The sequence below is a fragment of the Colias philodice genome, chromosome 12 (assembly GCF_061535455.1).
Source record: "Colias philodice isolate Cphi_HAF_F1 chromosome 12, ilColPhil1 Martin Lab GWU primary, whole genome shotgun sequence".
In the NCBI taxonomy this organism is placed as follows: Eukaryota; Metazoa; Arthropoda; class Insecta; order Lepidoptera; family Pieridae; genus Colias; species Colias philodice.
Window position 1 is genome coordinate 9,642,130 of NC_143097.1, and position 18,264 is coordinate 9,660,393.

The 18,264-nt window shown below is 32.4% G+C and overlaps 3 protein-coding genes across 3 annotated transcripts in view; 1 reads left to right on the top strand and 2 right to left on the bottom strand.

Moving 5' to 3' along the window:
• Abp1 (Actin binding protein 1) overlaps positions 1-18,264 on the bottom strand; it is a 175,582-nt gene that overhangs the window by 95,495 nt on the left and 61,823 nt on the right. The window lies entirely within an intron of this gene.
• The window catches only part of Ilk (integrin linked kinase), a 51,466-nt gene that overhangs the window by 20,266 nt on the left and 12,936 nt on the right, over positions 1-18,264 (top strand). The window lies entirely within an intron of this gene.
• Positions 88-17,888, bottom strand: LOC149484239 (F-box only protein 32). Its single transcript, XM_089701730.1, has 9 exons — positions 17,692-17,888; positions 17,450-17,500; positions 4,406-4,496; positions 3,898-4,087; positions 3,326-3,507; positions 2,545-2,637; positions 2,018-2,172; positions 1,015-1,123; positions 88-723 (listed from the first exon to the last, which is right to left on the bottom strand). Exons 1-9 carry the CDS (start codon positions 17,790-17,792, stop codon positions 628-630), a joined length of 1,068 nt encoding a protein of 355 aa, XP_089557856.1. The 5' UTR covers positions 17,793-17,888; the 3' UTR covers positions 88-627.

An 18,264-nucleotide genomic window follows, 5' to 3' on the forward strand; every position in this document is an offset into this window, starting at 1 on the left:
ATTAGTTATGATTAAGTCATGGGTTACGCTTACATTTTAACTTCAATAATATAACTCCATGTGATCATTTCATTGACCCTTGTGATGTTTTTCTAACACCTAATATGAATTTTTTGCAAATATTTGCTCATTTTATGATGACAAAATGTGACTAAATTATCTGTTTACAATATTATTATATTAAACATATTTTTTTCTCGTTTTAGCTTAAAATCCTAGAAGATTAGGGTAACATTATTTAATAAACTATTGATAATCAACTAAAATATTCCATCCATTGGTGACGTCATTGCAATGATGTATTCCCGACTTTTCCCGCCCTGGTTCTAATTCCATATTCAAACCGTCATAAACTTTTTAAATTAGTTGCCATTTCATTATTTATTTTTCGATCGCTATTCTCTTTCACTGGTGTTTTATTTTTGAAGTGAAAACTTCTTTAGCGGTGTTGAGCACTTTTTCTGTAATGGGTATAAAATGTTAAACTCGCGTCAGGACACGTGACCTGATCGAAAAAGCGTGACGGATACCATTCCAAAATATCAAACATGCTCAACGTTAATAATCAAGTTTTCACTTCTGCAGGCACTCCCGGAGTGCAACCCGTCTTTTTTTATCTGGTAATATTTAAAGCGAGAAGAATTTGAGGAAGGCCGCTGGCGGTACGGTTTGCGGGGGAAGTGGCCCGCCAGCTTCTTTCAGGCGTTCGCGATATTCTGGACACTGAGATAGAAAATGTTAGAATTGTAATACTTTTTTTAAATAGCTTATTTAATAAATGATTGGTAATTGGTTAGGCCAAACAATGTTCCCTCCATTGAAAACTTTCCTTTTTAATGTAAATCTGAATTTCCTGTAATGGTATAGGAACTTATCAAGTAAAAATAAATGGGCATTGGGCACTTAAAGTATGAGTTGTAAAATAAATGTCGTTAAAAGATTTGTAAACCCAGCACTAAGCAGATCTCATTATTATAAAACTAATACTTTTTGATAATGCGATAAAATATATACCTGATCAGCTATACAAGGGTGTCCTAAAGATCGCCAAAACAGGCATTTGCAGTGACGGCACAGGGACAGTGTCTCCGCGTACTGTGCGTCTTCGCGTAAGCCGTATAGCCTGTAGGTAAATAAAAATATATTTTAGTGCAACATTAGTGTACATAATTTTAAAATTTAATTCACACTCAAAATAGTGTGCTATACATGTTGTTACTAATTATAACTAATTTATCTTTATCTATACTAATATTATAAAGAGGTAAGGTTTGTAATATGTATGCATGTATGGTTTTCACGCATAAACTACTGGACTGATTTCAATGAAATTTAGCACACTTAATAGAGGGTAACTTGGATTAACACATAGGCTAGGTTTTATCCCACGGGAACGGGAGATACGCAGGTTTTTCTTTGAAAACGCGGGCGAAGCCGTGGGCGGAAAGCTAGTACATACTACGTAAAATATAAATGGTACCTACAATATAATACGGCAGTACTAAGGAATAGAAAATATTAAATAATCCCATTTAAAAATAAGTCATTGTTCATGCAAAATGCAGTGTTGCCATACACGCACGATGGTGTAATAATGATTGACATTGACAGATAAAATACGTTAATTGAAATGAAATTTTCACGTTCCGCTCCAATGAAGCGCGGTCGAATGCCTTTAAAATTACTATATTAATTTTCGATGAAATTAAATGAATTTATTTAAATTGGTCGTTTTTATCCTTTCTATTTCCATTTGTTACACGATGATAATACATATATAAATTCAAACTTTAATTAAATAACTAGCAATTAGTTTGAATATAGGAGCTTTTATTTAAGTGCGATTAAAAAAAACTTTTACTGTTAACTACTAACAACAAATTGTTAACACATTGGACACAATCTATATGATATTAAAAAATAAAAGCTTGTCGCAAGATTAAAAATTTTTGTAGATAAAATTATTGGCATCAAATCTCGACTTCTATTTTATCGATGGTTCTTAAAAAATACTCACTTTCTAAGCTGATGGAAGAGCTTCTTCCAATCATTATCATCTGTTTTTGGAACCGATTCGATCTGCTGTGACGTGAAATGGAAGTTGACTAGTTCGCGCCACACGCGTTGTTCAGAACAGAGTGACGCCATCACTGACCAGGCTGATGATGCTGACTGGAAAAAAAAACGTTTTTTTTTACGTTTCAAATTAAAAAAAAAGTGGCTGTTTAAAGAATTGATAAAATATTAAGGCCTGTAGGTAGTAATGTGTCTCTAGAGTCTAGGTTATCCAAATATTTAAGATTCGCTATATAGTTTCGTGTATTCGTTCGTAATTGTATTTTTCGTTTGTAGTAATAGAATAAGTAATTACTAAGGACAAACAAAAGCTATTCTTTATACAATTACATAATATAATCATTTATTTTATTAAATACAAAAAAAAAAAACAAAAGTAGAGAATGATGAAAATTTTTTCACAATTTTTTTTAATAAAGTTTAACGACAATATTTCTTGCAAATAAATAATTATTGTATACAACTTACATCCAAATCCCTGTGGTCAGCTATCCTTAACAATATCTCCCTGATGCATTCTTCAGGGAGATCATGCAGTTTCGGCACTACTTCTGGACCAGGCTAAAACAATTGAGTTAAGATTAACATCACTACATAGTACATATAAAACAAAGTCGCTTTCTCTGTCCCTATGTCCCTTTGTAGCATACAAGGGACATAAATCTTTAAAACTACTCAACGGATTTTGATGCGGTTTTTTTTAATAGATAGAGTGATTCAAGAGGAAGGTTTTAGTATATAATTTCTTAGGTTTTAGATAAAGCGGGCGAAGCCGCGGGCGGTAAGCTAGTTAGATATAAAGGCATTCATTATTTATGTTTGTCATAATTAAGACTTTTTTAATGATGATAGGGAAGCGCTTGACACAATCTCGCCTGATGATAAGCCGAGATGTGGTATGCTATGCAGTATGCTCTCAGTAATCCGATTAATCCTGGCTATTAATGGCCAAGTACAGGCCAAGTCAATTTTTTTTCTCTAATTTTTCACTCACCTCTTGTATAAATCATGCAGATGCTAACAGAAATCCTATTTATCGTAGCAATCAATAGCCAAGTATTGGCCAAATTACATTTTGACCTATTTTTATCGATAAATCCGACAACACCGCTTTTCCTAACACGAAAACTTATCCTTATTCTTCTTAATTTCACTTACCTCCTGTATCCGAATGCTCTCAGCGATTCTATTAATCCTGGCTATCGCATGGTCATGGTTCCCAACACCACAACGAATGTTATCTACCTACCTCCTGTATCCGAATGTTCTCAGCGATTCTATTAATCCTGGCTATCGCATGGTCATGGTGTCCCCAGAGCGCGCGGGAGCCCAGTGGTCGGCCCCAACACGCGCGTCTTTCCGCTTCCCGTATCGCTGTCAGACCTACTACTAGAGCCCGTAATGCGTTCAGATTTTGCTTCGATGTTGCAACTGTAAAAAATAACCTTCCTTATTGAAATCGGTAAAATAATACTGAGTTGAAGTGTATAGGGTACCAGAATTATGAATGACATATGATTTAGTTTTTAAGTTTTAGCTGTAATTATCAGGAATAATATTATGAGTAGTATCTATTATTTAAACAACATTAAGTCTGTATTTTCAAGTGTTTGAGTTGAGTTTGAGTTTGAGTGAGTCTTCCCGTGACCACGCTCGCTGAAAGGTGTTCGAAACGTCGGGAAAATAATATGTATAATGAATAAATCGCGTTTAAAATCCGTTAAAAAGTCTTTAATTTTCTTAATATTAACTTATTAAGTCTGGATCAGCTATGTATGTATGCTATTAGTACCTCCATTTTTGAATCGTTTGATCACTCACCTTGATCAGCAAGTTGTTCAAGCATAGACAAGAGGAGTTTCTGCGCGGCACCTGGCAGGTGCGTTAGTCTCTGGCCGCACAGCAGCAGTTCCAAAAGAGCGCAGATGTAGTTGAACCGCCGAACGTCACGGACGGCGGATGAGAAGTCCAGGCGACGGACTGCTTCTGATAGGCCGTTGAAACCAGCTATCTAAAAATTTAAGTGAAAGATTGCCAGTAACAAAAAAAATCGTACCACACACACAATTCTGATATTTATTAGAGGAATGTTACACTATATTATCAAACTTTTGAAAATTGAAATTATATACCTATGTCTAGAATTAATCGGTATCAAGATATTTATAGTGTTATAAAGTACAAGAACATTCATCACTATTGATATTCGTTTTCGTAGTATAGCTAGAGAAGAAGCTAAGCCACATTACCAAGTAATTATAAATTATTAAAACTAACAATAGATATAAGTACCTACCTATATGCAAAATAAATAAAGGACTGCAATTACCTCTCTTGTGCATTTGATTGTGATGTGACAATGAGGAGGAACTCTTGCGACGACATCATCTGTACTTTTGTCACCTTCGCCATCTTCGCTCCTGAAACAAAAGAAGTAAATATGACGTAAACTGTGATTTTTTTAAACAAAAATATTTTCAAAACAATAAAGTCAATCAGCCAAGTCATTAAGTTTCGATTCTTGTTGCCACCTCATCGTTGTATTTGGACTACGCGATATGTGTTTTAACAATGTTAAGGTAATAGTATCCTGCATCAGAAAATAGAAATCGCATAAAATCGCTATGTAATTAATCCTAAGATCCTTATTAGTAGCCAAAAGGAAGTTATAACTTGAAAATTACATATTATTTGGAAATGAAAGACAGAACAAGAGCAGTGTTAAAATTATTACCTAGTAGAACAATTAATGAATAATTAATCAAATAACAATAACTAGGCTGCATTCGATGAACCAAAGCAAAAAAACTGTGCCACTGCATTTTACATTCGTTTGACGTCCTATTTCCGCTTCAACAATGACATTTTCCTTTATACTACCCACATTATACAGGGATAAAGCTCTGTAATAAGCAGGTCTCATATTTAATTCATTAAGTCTCATGAGCACTGACCCACTAAAAAGAGCACAGGCTTTGACATATCCGCAAACTTCATCAGTTTATTTCCTACATTTTATGCCCTAAACTCCTAGTATCTCTGCTCCTCATACATTTAGAGAACTTTCAATTTGATAAGAAATATTTATTTGCAATACTGTTTTATAAGAAATTACGTTAAAATTCCTGTATTGAGAAATGCTAAGTATGTATGCTTTAATTACATATTCTATAATTAAACGCGAAATCTACTTAGCATTTAATCCACATGTCCGCACCTAGCCGACGACAGACGCGACGTGGTCGAAATAGATCTTATATTATTAAAGATGTATCTAATTTTATAATCTGTGTCCCTGTCTTTAGATTAATCTGTCCCTTCCAATACTAAAAAATTGCCATTCCGCACTTGGCCAAATAGTACGAGAACCCACACTAGGATTAGTGCGTTCATAGTTTTTTTGCTAAAACCGAAATTTTATGTATATTTATAATTAGGAGAATATATATCGACTAGGTTGCCAGTCAAAATTTAGCCGCAAGCATTTTAAAATTTTATTTCAAATCGATTTTTCGGTAAACATTTCGTTCACTTGTTATTTATAAGAGAGGTGGATAATCGTCTGAACCTTCATAGATGACCCATGTCCCTGCAGTCATTTAGTTTATTGTTATATAATACATTTTGTTTATCAATCCATGAAAATTGTAGGAAATAAAATTAATTATAGTTAATTGAAAGGCACATGCATGCACAATGTAACACCAGTTACTATTTATTCATTATTCGATGATAAATAATTCATTACTTCATCGCCTTGCGTTTTTAGCTACAGAAATTATTTATATTTATCTACAACAATACGTACAAATGCAAGGAAACCTTTGAAAGTTATAGAAGACGCTAATGTTTTATAGATTACGTACTTTATCTTATTTTAATGACATTATTTATACTCGTACACGTAAAAGAAATATATTTCAATACACATGCAGACAGCAGAACTGATCTCTCTTTCTTTTCGAAATTTGTTAGAAACAAGAAAGATTTTTAGATAAAATATTTCGGAAAGAAAGAGAAATTGGAATGTATGTAAATAACATACTAAAAACTACAGGCACGAATTCAAAAATACTTTCCCCAGCAGAACTACATAATCATGGGAGGAAAAGTGTATTTTATTATTGTTTATAGATGAAAATAAAACATGATATAAAGTAGATTTTGAGTTTAAAAATTAAAAACAATCTCAATATAAATATAGTTTAGTAATAATAACTATTAACTAATCTGTGGTAGTAGGCCAAAACACGAATTTGGCATACAAATATTTACATAAACACGACTCACACCTGACTCGTTTTATACAAGAGCCACTAGAGACGAGAGGTCAACTTATGTTGGTCAACAATTGGCGGGTCATTGACATCTGACTCACGGTATATTCTAAATACAGATAATCTGCAGCAGTTTTCATATAATATAAGCTTTACCATTTTATATGTAGGTTTATGTATGTTAATGCAGATTGTTTGAAGCGAATAAAGACTAAAGAACAACATTGCAGTTAATCTGTTCATAAGAATAACTGTTTACGTAACATGTTGTTTCACAAATAAAATGTAAATAGAACTCAATAAAAACTAAGCTTACAAAATAATGTTGAATATACATACATTAAGTTTTAAATTAAATTTTCCTAACAAATAATATGAATAACTACATAACTTTTAACAATTACATAATTTGGTTCTTGTGTAATCAATAAAGAATAATTTTAAATCATACATAATATTCACCATAGCAACTATAAGGTGGAAATAATCTATGAACACATTTCATTTCGTACTAATATAATTAATAGGCATATAATGCAAATATTAACCAGGTTAATATGTAAATATAATCAAATTAAACCAAGAAGGTTTAAGTTTACACGCAAGTATATACTTATGTAATCATTATGAAATATTAATGCAGTCTCTGCGATTAAAACTAGGTCATGATCCTATGAGCATAGACAAATAGACAATCGATTTGTTTATGTTTATTTGTATACGCAGGGTCGATAGCCTCGCCAGTTATCAAAATAGAAGAAAGCATTTCTTTGTTTGTTTTGCAATTGCAACAGTTTAGCTATTTGTATCCGGAATTCGGAAACCGTTTATATTGTTAAGAATGTATTGATTTATCCGTTCGGATACACGTGTCATATTGTTTAGGTTTATTTGTTTAAAAGTTTACAATCCCCTCTTTTAGGAAAATATTATAATACTAGATTTCCGCCCGCGGCTTCGCCCGCGTTTGCAAAGGAAAACCCGCATAGTTCCCGTTCCCATGGGATTTCCGGGATAAAAACTATCCTATGTGTTAATCCAAGTTACCCTCTATATGTGTGCTAAATTTCATTGTAATCGGTTCAGTAGTTTTTACGTGAAAGAGTAACAAACATCCATACATCCATACATCCTTACAAACTTTCGCCTTTATAATATCTATATATTAGATGGGTATTCAAATAAGATGCTTGGGTACTGCTTAGGTATTTTAATCCCATCAAACTGTTTGAGTTAGGTATGTACTATAAAATATTTAATTCGTCAACGAGGAATATGAATTTTCACTTTCTACGAGTTTAAACAGTGTCAATGGTTGTTATGACATAATAACTGGCATTAAAAATAGGTGTGAAAGTGACAGCGTCTCAGTCTCGTTAAAATAATTAGTATTCGTAACGATAATTAATATTAAAGCACGTGCAGATAATTTGTGAAATCTAAAAATATATTCACGAGATTATATTACATTTTCCTACAAAATTAATATAAATAATCACATTTATCTACTGACTACCTGTGCTCCGCGGCTTCACCCGCGTGGCTCCGCTTCTGTTGGTCTTTGCGTGATGATATATAGCCTATAGCTTTCCTCGATAAATGGGCTATCAAACACCGAAATAATTTTTAAAATCGGACCAGTAGTTCTTGAGTAGAGCGCGTTTAAACAAACAAAAAACAAACAAACTCTTCAGCTGATGATGTATATGATTCTATTTTCAAGCGTGCTTTAAATTATTTAAAAGAATAACTAAGCCAAAGGAAACAAATATCTGTTTCTGTTTTATATTGTTTTGACGCTCAATGTTAAGATATCAAATGACACTTTATAAATATCTACACCATACGACGTACAGTTATGTCATATATTTTTATTTTTTAACAATCATACTGCCTATTACCTTGTACGAAAGGAAACAGTCGCTTTCACATTAACTTTATGAAATATGGATTATTAATGGGAGAGGAAAATTACAAGAAGCAAGTCTAAAATAGAACGGCATTGCACATTCGCCATTTCCCGTGGCCTTCCGTGTACAACCAAGAGGCGATACATGGTACAACAAAGTATAAGCATTTTCACTTATAAAATAGATCACGCTACTTTCAGCTCTATATCACTATATATTAAGCATTACATTAGCATCAAATATATCAAATTTAGTTGAGATTTAACATTCACTGTGCGATTGTGTCGTGAGAGCTCAATTTATACTGGTTTACTTTCATACGTATACGTAATACTGCATCATTTCAGTATGACAATGTAGCGAACTTCATTGCAATTTTAATTATCAAAGTTCATATTTCATAATAAAGGTCATCTGAACAAAAGTATAATAATACTTTTTATACGAAGTGGTTTTGGAGAGCCTATTTCAGACTTCTTGATCGTTGACTAATGACTATCATAACGAACCTTTACAAAGGCTTTTATTTAGTGTCTTATCTATACTAATATTATAAAGCTGAAGAGTTTGTTTGTTTGTTTGTTTGAACGCGCTAATCTCGGGAACTACTGGTCCGATTTGAAAAATTCTTTCGGTGTTAGAAAGCTCATTTATCGAGGAAGGTTATAGGCTATATATCATCACGCTACGACCAACAGGAGCGGAGCCACGGGGGTGAAACCGCGGGAAGCAGCTAGTGTTCTTATAATATGATATTGATAGTAATTAATTAATTATTATTGAAGTGAAAATTCTTAATAGGCGCGTTGCGAGTAAAATTTCAAGGTCGCGTCATGGCAATAGCGTCACGTCACGGAGTAAGGCGACGATTTTGGTATCTTTCCAAAAAACTTGCCAAAGAAGTTTCACTTCTGACACGTGTGCTCGCTCACACACGGTCTTGTTTATTCAACACTTGCATACCTATTCCTTTCAATTTTAAGATCTGCAGTCATAGAGCTGATGATAGAGCAATAAAAGTTTCCAATTTAAAATTGCACAAAAGGATTGCATTGTACTATCATTATCGCGGAGAGAAGGCCATTTCAATCCAGCTATCCGCTGTGGAGTCAATGTCATGGATACATTATACTAAAGGACGATGCAAAGTTGCATAATACTTGATACCACATTATAATGTCACTTGCTGATTGAACGCATGTTGTCTAGGAAGCAACGCTTTTTGAAATACGTAAGTTGTAGTTAGTCAATTTGGCCCGAACGTTTTAAAAGCACAGTGTTAATTAGGACGAGAATTTAATATTTATAGCAAATACAATAGGACAAATGGGGATAATTGAGATATATTACAAACTAACTGCGCTCCGCGGTTTCACCCGCGTGGTTCCGCTCCTGTTGATCTTAGCGTGATGATATATGTATAGCCTATAGCCTTCCTCGAAGAATGGGCTATCTAAAACCGAAAAAATTTTTCTAATCAGACCAGTAGTTCCTGAGATTAGCGCGTTCAAACAAACTCTTCAGCTTTATAATATTAGTATAGATATGCTATAAAATTCTTTTGTTCCTAACTTCATAATAATATGGTATATGACCTCAAATGTAAGTCTTTATCAGAATAAAACTAGGCATAATATAAACGTAAGTATTTTAGGTATTGCAAAACAAAAAGTATCATATTATGCTTTTGTAACAATTTCGCAAGAAAGGCCATTCGATTTCTTAGTTGATGTACATTCTCTTCTTCTGAATTGCAGTCATATTGCATCGATATAATTCTATAATGTTTATGAGAACAAATTATTGTTTCACGTATCGCAATTTTTTAATTAAGTTTTTATAATTGTCTTTACATGCTAGCTACGTTATTTCTGTGCACAACCAATCGAGTTATATAAAATAAAGAATTAAAGATTTCGTATAAAAGAAGACGTTATAGAACCTCAATTTATTTGATGAAAATTTCTTCTTCTCTAGACTTTAAAGAAGACTGTACTGTACCAAACACAAACATTTGTCTAAAACTCATTTTAAAATAGCACTTCAAGTACAAAACTGAATTTGTGTTACACATTACATGTTGAAAATCAATTTGAATGTACTGAAATTTCTAATATAAATCATTATATACAAGTTTTCGTTACGCGCAGTAGCTACAGTAATGGCCGTTTAAATTGACAATACTTGAGTCTTGAACAATGTGAATGCAATTTGGGGTAATTTTTGTGAAAGTTTCTAGCGTAATCTTGGTTTTATATGAACAATGGATTTTACATATCCGGCTTTTGCTGCAATAGTTTATTTAGAATATTTCTCTTGATTAACAAATTGGTGTTATTTTTAACTTATTACCTGCTTGTTTCAACATATTCTACAAGTATTAGAAATAATCTAATCAATTTGACTGATTTGTGTTTGTGTGTTTGTAGAAATTACAACTTACGAAAGGACTAGGAAAATTATTCATTTTTGGATGAATTTCAAACCTTTTTTTCACCAATAACGTAACGTACCAATAATTACGTAGGTATAGCAGGAAAAAGAAAATTGTGATCATTTATGTTACATTTGCATTAGTGACTTCAAAGTTTAAAATAAAGATGGATGTGATTAAAATCGCTTTAAATAGAGGTTTTTCGTCGTTGCGATAACGTCGAGAACAAAATATGTATTTCCATAAATCCTCATCTATGCTTGAAGCTTGCTAGAAGGATCAAAAACCGTATTACAAGACAACATTTTGTTGGCACCACTTCACATGTTAAGGTTTGTTAAGTTTTGTTAAGTTTAAATAACTCATTGTTTTCGGAGCGCGAACTGAAATCAAGTAATTGAGTTACATCAGCAGATTGAGTAATATAATTATGAGTAAGGCTGTGCGACTTTGCTAAAGACGCGGTTAACGAGGAAAAAAATATATTAATTAATTTATAATTTATAAATTTTCCTATTTTATTGTTCTATTCACAATACAAATTATGTTGTCGAGCGAAATTATAAAGGTCGAGGAAAGAACACAACAAAATGTTATAGATTGTTGATTTCATTTAAGTACCTACCTAATTACCTAAATCAATAATGTTTTAGTGGTCGCACTCGCAAGTCGCAACTCACACATTGTATAAAATATTTTGGATAGCTTTTAAGTTCATTAGCTCGATAAAATAATTTCAATACGATCAGTAGGGTAGGTAGGGTACTTTTTTATGTTAAGCTTTTATGATATGTATGATGAACTTACCAACAAAGAAATGTTTTCAGTTTGAGTAAAGTTATAGTTCATTCATCAAAAGGTCTTCTAAAAATTTACCAACAAGGTTAAATCTGATTTGAAGGACGAACTCAAATATCCAATAATTAGTCTGCACTAGAATAAACGGAAAATTTGGCAACTAGAGTTTACACCCAACCAAATATTTACAATGCCATTAAACAGTTATGTTCTTAGCAATCGTGACATTTAACTGTGCCAAAGCAAAAGCAAAACACTGAACGCATCTTTAGTTCTATATCGGGAATGAAATTGCACCGAAACCAAGGGTGATGAGCATTGGTCGACGAACGCTGGCAACTTGCCAATATATGGAACAGAACAGGGGGCTCAGATCGCTGACGGCGCTTTACGATAATGTCCTAATTCGAAATTTAAAACTATGTCAAGCAAATGGCGCGCGATTTTGTACTTTTTCACAGTCCACAGATAACAAATATTTCAGGTCGCTGCATTGTGAACTAAATTTTCTGGTAGTGATAGATTTATGTAGTTCTTACATATTTTATATTTTAAAATATTTTATACAGTTGGGTTAGAGGGTACCTATATAAGTATACTTCAATGCAATCCCGTTATTGTTGATAAGGCATTGGAGCATTTCAGTTCCGTGTTGTTAAACTGTATTTTATTATCTAATCTTTGGCATTAATCGTGAAGTTGTTGGTAAAGTGATGCGCAATTTTGCTTTTAGAGTACTCATTATATTTTATACTTATAATATGTATGATATTAATAATTAAGTTATATAAAAATGTGAAGCAATTGTTAGGTAGTGCTTCATATTTTCGCTTCATTTTTTTTAATCATTGATGCGTTTATTAAAATGTTTTAATGACTGCAGTTACACCAGAATAAACAATAGAGACGCAATGATCATAATTACAAATCGCAACAAAAGCATTAGGTACCAACATGAGATGCAACGCACTTTCACTATCAAGTATCAAGCAACTTTTACTTTCATCCCGACTGGAATGTTTTCAGTGCTGTTTTTCATTTTGTAAAATAGAACGTGCATGCTTGACATGATTCTGGAGAGCATTCATAGCTCACGTTCGATTTCAATGAAGTTTTTGTAAATTTTATGAAAAATAATAGAAGATACATGGACGATAACCCTTTATTTTTTAGATATTTGTTGGAAAATAAATATGTAATAGCAACACAGAGCAACACTCACTATACGATAAGTTACAGGAAATACGTAACGGGTGTCTGCGGACTGCAACTTAAAATATAAAATGTCTGAAATCAAATGGTAATAAAAAAACAGGATTGATTGAGAATTTAAATAAGATGTTATTTCCACAACATGAAGATTATTCGCATAAAATAAAGAGTTAACAAAAGGAAAGTCATGTTATATTTAATTAGTAAATTGGAGATTACCAAGGCTTTACGTGTGCTTTTTTTTCATTCATGTCATCAAGTGTTAACTTGAAACTTGCTAATAATAAGAAGAGACGTATAATTTGAAAATAAATCCCAATTATCGGGGCTGGCTAACAATTAAACGTTTAATGAGATTAAAATCGATTCGTATTCAATGCAATCATTGATACGTAATAATCACCAGTTTAACGTTAATTTGCGAATCCCGTTTCTCGCAGAACTAGACCACTATACAACCTTGACCTCATTTGAAATATAGGACATGTCGATGTCGATTGGACATTTTTTATCTGTGCACATTGCGGAACAAAAGATTTTTATAAGAGACTTCTAACTAGTTTTAATGCAATGTAAGCTAATTGATTAGTGTTGCAAATTGGAATAAATAATCTAATGATTACTTATTTAACTTTGTATTACATAATACAAAAAAAAAATTGGATAAGAATTTTTGTAAACAGTATTTATAAATTACGTATCAAGTCGGAAGATCTTACACACGGTCCGGTATTTTTGGACTGGCAGCATATATGTTGTAAAAAGTATGTGGAGTTTTCCCTGTTCATGGAGAAAAACTATCTCAGTACAACCTACCTACGTTTAATTTATGCAACGCTGCTGCAGCAAACGGGAATGTTTTAAAATAAATAGCCAAAAGTTTTTATAAATTTCCACTTTTGCTCGGTCAGCATTAGTAGTATTTATTATTATATTATATTCATATATATCATTCGTAATATAATTTACGTCATTATAGTTGCATTAATAAAATAAAAAAATGTATCTACCTTTGTTCATCTGTACCGTGCTGATAGAAACAATTAATAAACAATATTATGCTGATAAATTGGAAATTTCAATTATTTGTTCACTCTTACTTCAAATAACATTTTTGTTTCCATCCGATAACTAAATGTAGGTAGAAGTATTTTTTTCCTATGCACCCCTTTTACTTGTGTGCTTGTGGGTAGATTTACTTGTCACTAATTAATATAACTATCAAAATTATGTTGGCTGCCTTGCTGACTAAATTCGTGAAAAAGGTAAGTTAACTTTTCTTACAGTAAAAATCCATCCATATCTAAACTATAGCTGTCTGTTAAAGGGATATTACTAACCATAACGTAAATTGCTTCAACCTTTACGGTTTTGGGTGCGGTTGATAGGGTGTTATTTATAGAAGGAATGACCTAGTCCTTTTATTAGAGTAATGCACGAACGGTTAAGGAAGTAAGCCGGAATAATTCAGTCAAAATTCCCTTACTGGAGAAGGAGCTTTCTGTCCATAATTTCTTCTGGTAAGGAAGAAAAGCTATTGATATTAGAAGTATTTAGTATTGCGTCAAATGGTGTATTTTGGTGAATGATAGGTTAAAACCACATCGACTATCTTCGAAATCTAATAAAATAAAAACGACAAATACATTCAAGTCTTTGCCTATTTACAGGAGCTTCTTGCAAAGACGATGTTGGCTTCACCTTTTCAAGGGAACGTCGGAGTTTTAATAAAATTCATTTTTAAACCTGAAATTTTCAGCTACGTTCATTTAAAAATTGGAATCAATGCAACCGTCACATTGAGGATTAAGGTCAAAACATCAAGGTTAAAACCCTATTAAACGACCCGTAAGCTATTTCAGAGCAAATAAAGAGGTATTTTTCATTTCTCTCTCGGATAGAACAATGCTCTCGTTCAATGGTTCCGCGGAAGTTTCATTACAATAAGCGTTTTCATGGAAATTTCTGGAAAAACTGAAGTTTAGTTTGGGATTTTGGAACGGAAATCTGTGGTTGGTTTTGGGGTGATATTGACGTTCAGCTAAATATGTTTTACGAGGTTATTTATAGGGATATTGCTCGCGTTTTGTTAAAATGTTTGGTAGCTATTATTTTTAGTACCATTTGCAAAGTATTTTAACTTCTTCTCTTGTTAGAAAGAAAGAAAGAAAGAAAAGACTTTTCTTTCTTTCTTTCTTTTCTCTTGTTAGGATGTGTCATATCTTTTACTTACCATCTTAATTCCCAAATTTCCTATAACTTAACGGTCAAATATGTAGTAACTAAGTAGTTATTGTTCGCTTATTGATTTCACTAAAAATATAAGATTTGATGCAAAAGTTTTCATTGAAATCTTAAAAGTACTTCTACGAAGTTTCATTAGATTGATTTTAATATGATTAGCTATAAAAACAGTTTATCTATACACGAGTGAACGGACGCAAGTATCGTAGCAAGACCGTCACAGTGTCAATTAAATTTCTACAAGCATATCTTGGTAAATTATACCTTAACATAGATAACACTTTCTAACCACAGACCCTGTGGATTATAACTGAATCCGTTGTAGGGAGAAATCATGAGTAATTTTTAGAGAAATTTCAGTCTCATAATTTTACTTAAAAACCATTTTAATATAAAAGAGAAGACCATATTGAAAATGTTTCGGACTGGCTATTCTGTTTTTGTGTGAATATGTATTTTTTAATTCGTAGTTCGAGTTCGAATACCCCAAAACTAATATAGGTCGACAATATACTTGTCAATTTCAGCAATTGGCGAAAGATTAACGAGAAAAAATGATACCAGGACACCATGACCATCTAGATATCTAGTATGTATGTATAAGAAAATCGACCAGTCAATCAGATGTGAAATGCATCTACTCACTTGGAAGTTATCCCACAAGAGGACAAGGGTATTTTGGACTTTATGACAGATAATGGATATACCGTATACCTATGCGTGTCGTAATGGTTTCATTATTTCGATTAATAAATATTTATTTAGTTAGTCGTCATGAAGAGATTTGCTTATGATTGTGAATGTTTCTACGATTCGCAATTTTGATACTTACTACGAGTCTGTGAAAAAAGAATCAAAATTACTACGTATTATGGTTTCTAGCTGAATAATTATACTGAAAAACTTTACAACATAAGATTTATATCCAGGAAGAACAAAATATCCTTGTAAATAAAAATATTGTCTTAATAAATACTCAGGACGCAATTAACTCAGGATGTTCGAAGTTAAATATAAACTTCAAAACTTGCTTTTCCATGTAGAGTCGAGGTATTTGAGTCATCCACGTTTCCTCATTTGGAAATGATTTGGAAGTTCGTGCCCTAATCCTTTTTTTTTTTTCTTTTTGTAACGTTAATTTGGGAAGTTGAAGATAAGAAGTTTATAAACATTCGAATATAATTTTTAGTTTCTTGCTCTATGTACTACCTGTATTTTGACTTTAAACGAATAAACGATTTAAAATGGAGTTCTTAATTAGTAAATTCGATATTGTCTGTCTAATTTGCATCCTTTTCTCAGAAAATCTATTCTAGTACCTAACCATTTTTTACTTAATTTCAGCGTATAGGTAGATGGGAAATATTTTATCAAAACCTATTAACCTACCAAAATCTTTGCATCTAATTCTAAATGATATTTTGTCAGTTTATAAAAACCACGCACATCAATCGAAAGCCAACATCTATTTCAAAAACCATGCTCTAATTTAGGATGTCTGAAAGTCTATCCTCTCTGGTATAAAACAATGCAGCTATTCACGATAGCTGCGGTTTAGCAACAAATTGATTTCCCAACAATATCCGTCGGCCCGTTCATCTCGGCTGACCTACATTGGGATAAAATTCATGCCTAGTAACTTGCGAACATCTCAGCCTATCATTCAATGGTTTTTTTCCAGTTTTGTAAGACGCTATTTATAAATGTTAAAAAAAGTTGTTTGAATCCCTATTTCTAGGTGATTTTTAATTTTTTATTCTTTTTTTGTGGTACCTAGGTACCTATACAATTTCAAAAATTCTACGGCGCTTCGAATCTAACAGGAAGTCTTACGGAAACATTCTTATAAGTAAGTAATAAAGTTATAACGATTTCAAAATTTCCCAACAACCTAGTTACCTAGGTTAGGTTTCCAATTTAAAATTTTAGATGGAAGTTAAAATTTCTCTTGCTGGGTCAAGATAGCATTACAGCGATTGAGAATAAAATACCTATAGGTACCTACCTGTATTAGGTATATCATAATTTATAGACATTTTCTAAATTACTCTAGAGTCTAGTACATACTCTACCAAGGTATATAAGTTTATGTTCATAGTAGTTAGGTACCTACGATGCTTTAGTACTTAACCAAGTTCCTATTGTAGGTATACGATTTAATTATGTATCAAAAATAAAAAGAGCAGTTGATATTAAATTTTCACAGCTTTTCGGGCTTTATAAAAGCTAAGTTTATGTAGGTACACTTCAAACAATCGATACATTATAAATTCTCAATGCAGTTCTAAAAATAAATAGTCCGTAAGTCTATGCTCATTACATATATTACTTGCTCTGTTATTACATGTTATAACATATACCTACCTACTTGTATTATGTATACATTTCTGGCTCGAAGGACACCTACAATACGCGCCTGCTCTAATCAATATTATGACAACAGAAACAGCTGATCGTAACTCATGTTTACAGCGAAGGAAAATAAATATCGTACTTACCATTTTTGTTCCTTATCGTCTGAATTACTAAAGTTAGAAATAGCTGCATATCTGCAATACAAAACACAAACAAGCTTTTGTTATTTCAAACTAAACTAAATTATTGTTAAAAATACAAGCATTAGAAATGGCAAAATTACATTAATTAAGTAATAGTCAGTAAGGAAATACTTGGTGCTCTCAGTTGCGTCGATGGGTAACAAACGAACAAAGGCAAGTTAGTTTTGCAAATAATACTCTACCTTTGTGCTGTGCATTCAAGAACTTTTTTCTTCTCCCAGCCTTCCTGTGTTTTCACCCAAACTTCACCAGGCGATCGCCAGTCTTTCGATATAAAAGGCATTATTTATTTAATTATACACAAAGTTCCGTAAACGTAACAAAACACACGAGCAAACCTCCGGAGCGAGACGAGAAATATTGGCGATTGCACTTGTGACGAAGAAAATACACGTGCGAGAGCGAGACGCTTTGTTTAGAAAGGGACGGACGCGCGCATGGCTTTCGTAGGTGAGAACTGAGAAACGTCACAAACAGCTGTTTTTGTATTCGACTGCAGAAAAATCAAGGAAAAATCCCATCAAATCCAATATTATGTCCATAATTATGTCATAATATGGTCATAATATTATGTGATCTACGAATAAAGGTTTTTAAATGTAAAAAAATTAATGTAATATCGGTACGATCGAGACGTAAATGTAAAAATTTAAATATCTAAACAGATTTTTCTTCGTTTAATGCCAAAGAGTACTATAATAATTGTTTAATGCTAAGGTTTAATGTTTTATTCGTTATAATGCACATTTATTGGA

What these genes read in the sequence shown, in the direction of transcription:
- LOC149484239 (XM_089701730.1), bottom strand. Translation starts at nt 17,792, where the DNA reads ATGCCTTTTATATCGAAAGACTGGCGATCGCCTGGTGAAGTTTGGGTG. An exon ending in TGAACAACTTGCTGATCAAG is followed by an intron (nt 3,508 to 3,897) that starts GTGAGTGATCAA and finishes TATTTTTTACAG; the next exon opens with TTGCAACATCGAAGCAAAAT. An exon ending in AGAACATTCGGATACAGGAG is followed by an intron (nt 2,638 to 3,325) that starts GTAGGTAGATAA and finishes CAATTGTTTTAG; the next exon opens with CCTGGTCCAGAAGTAGTGCC.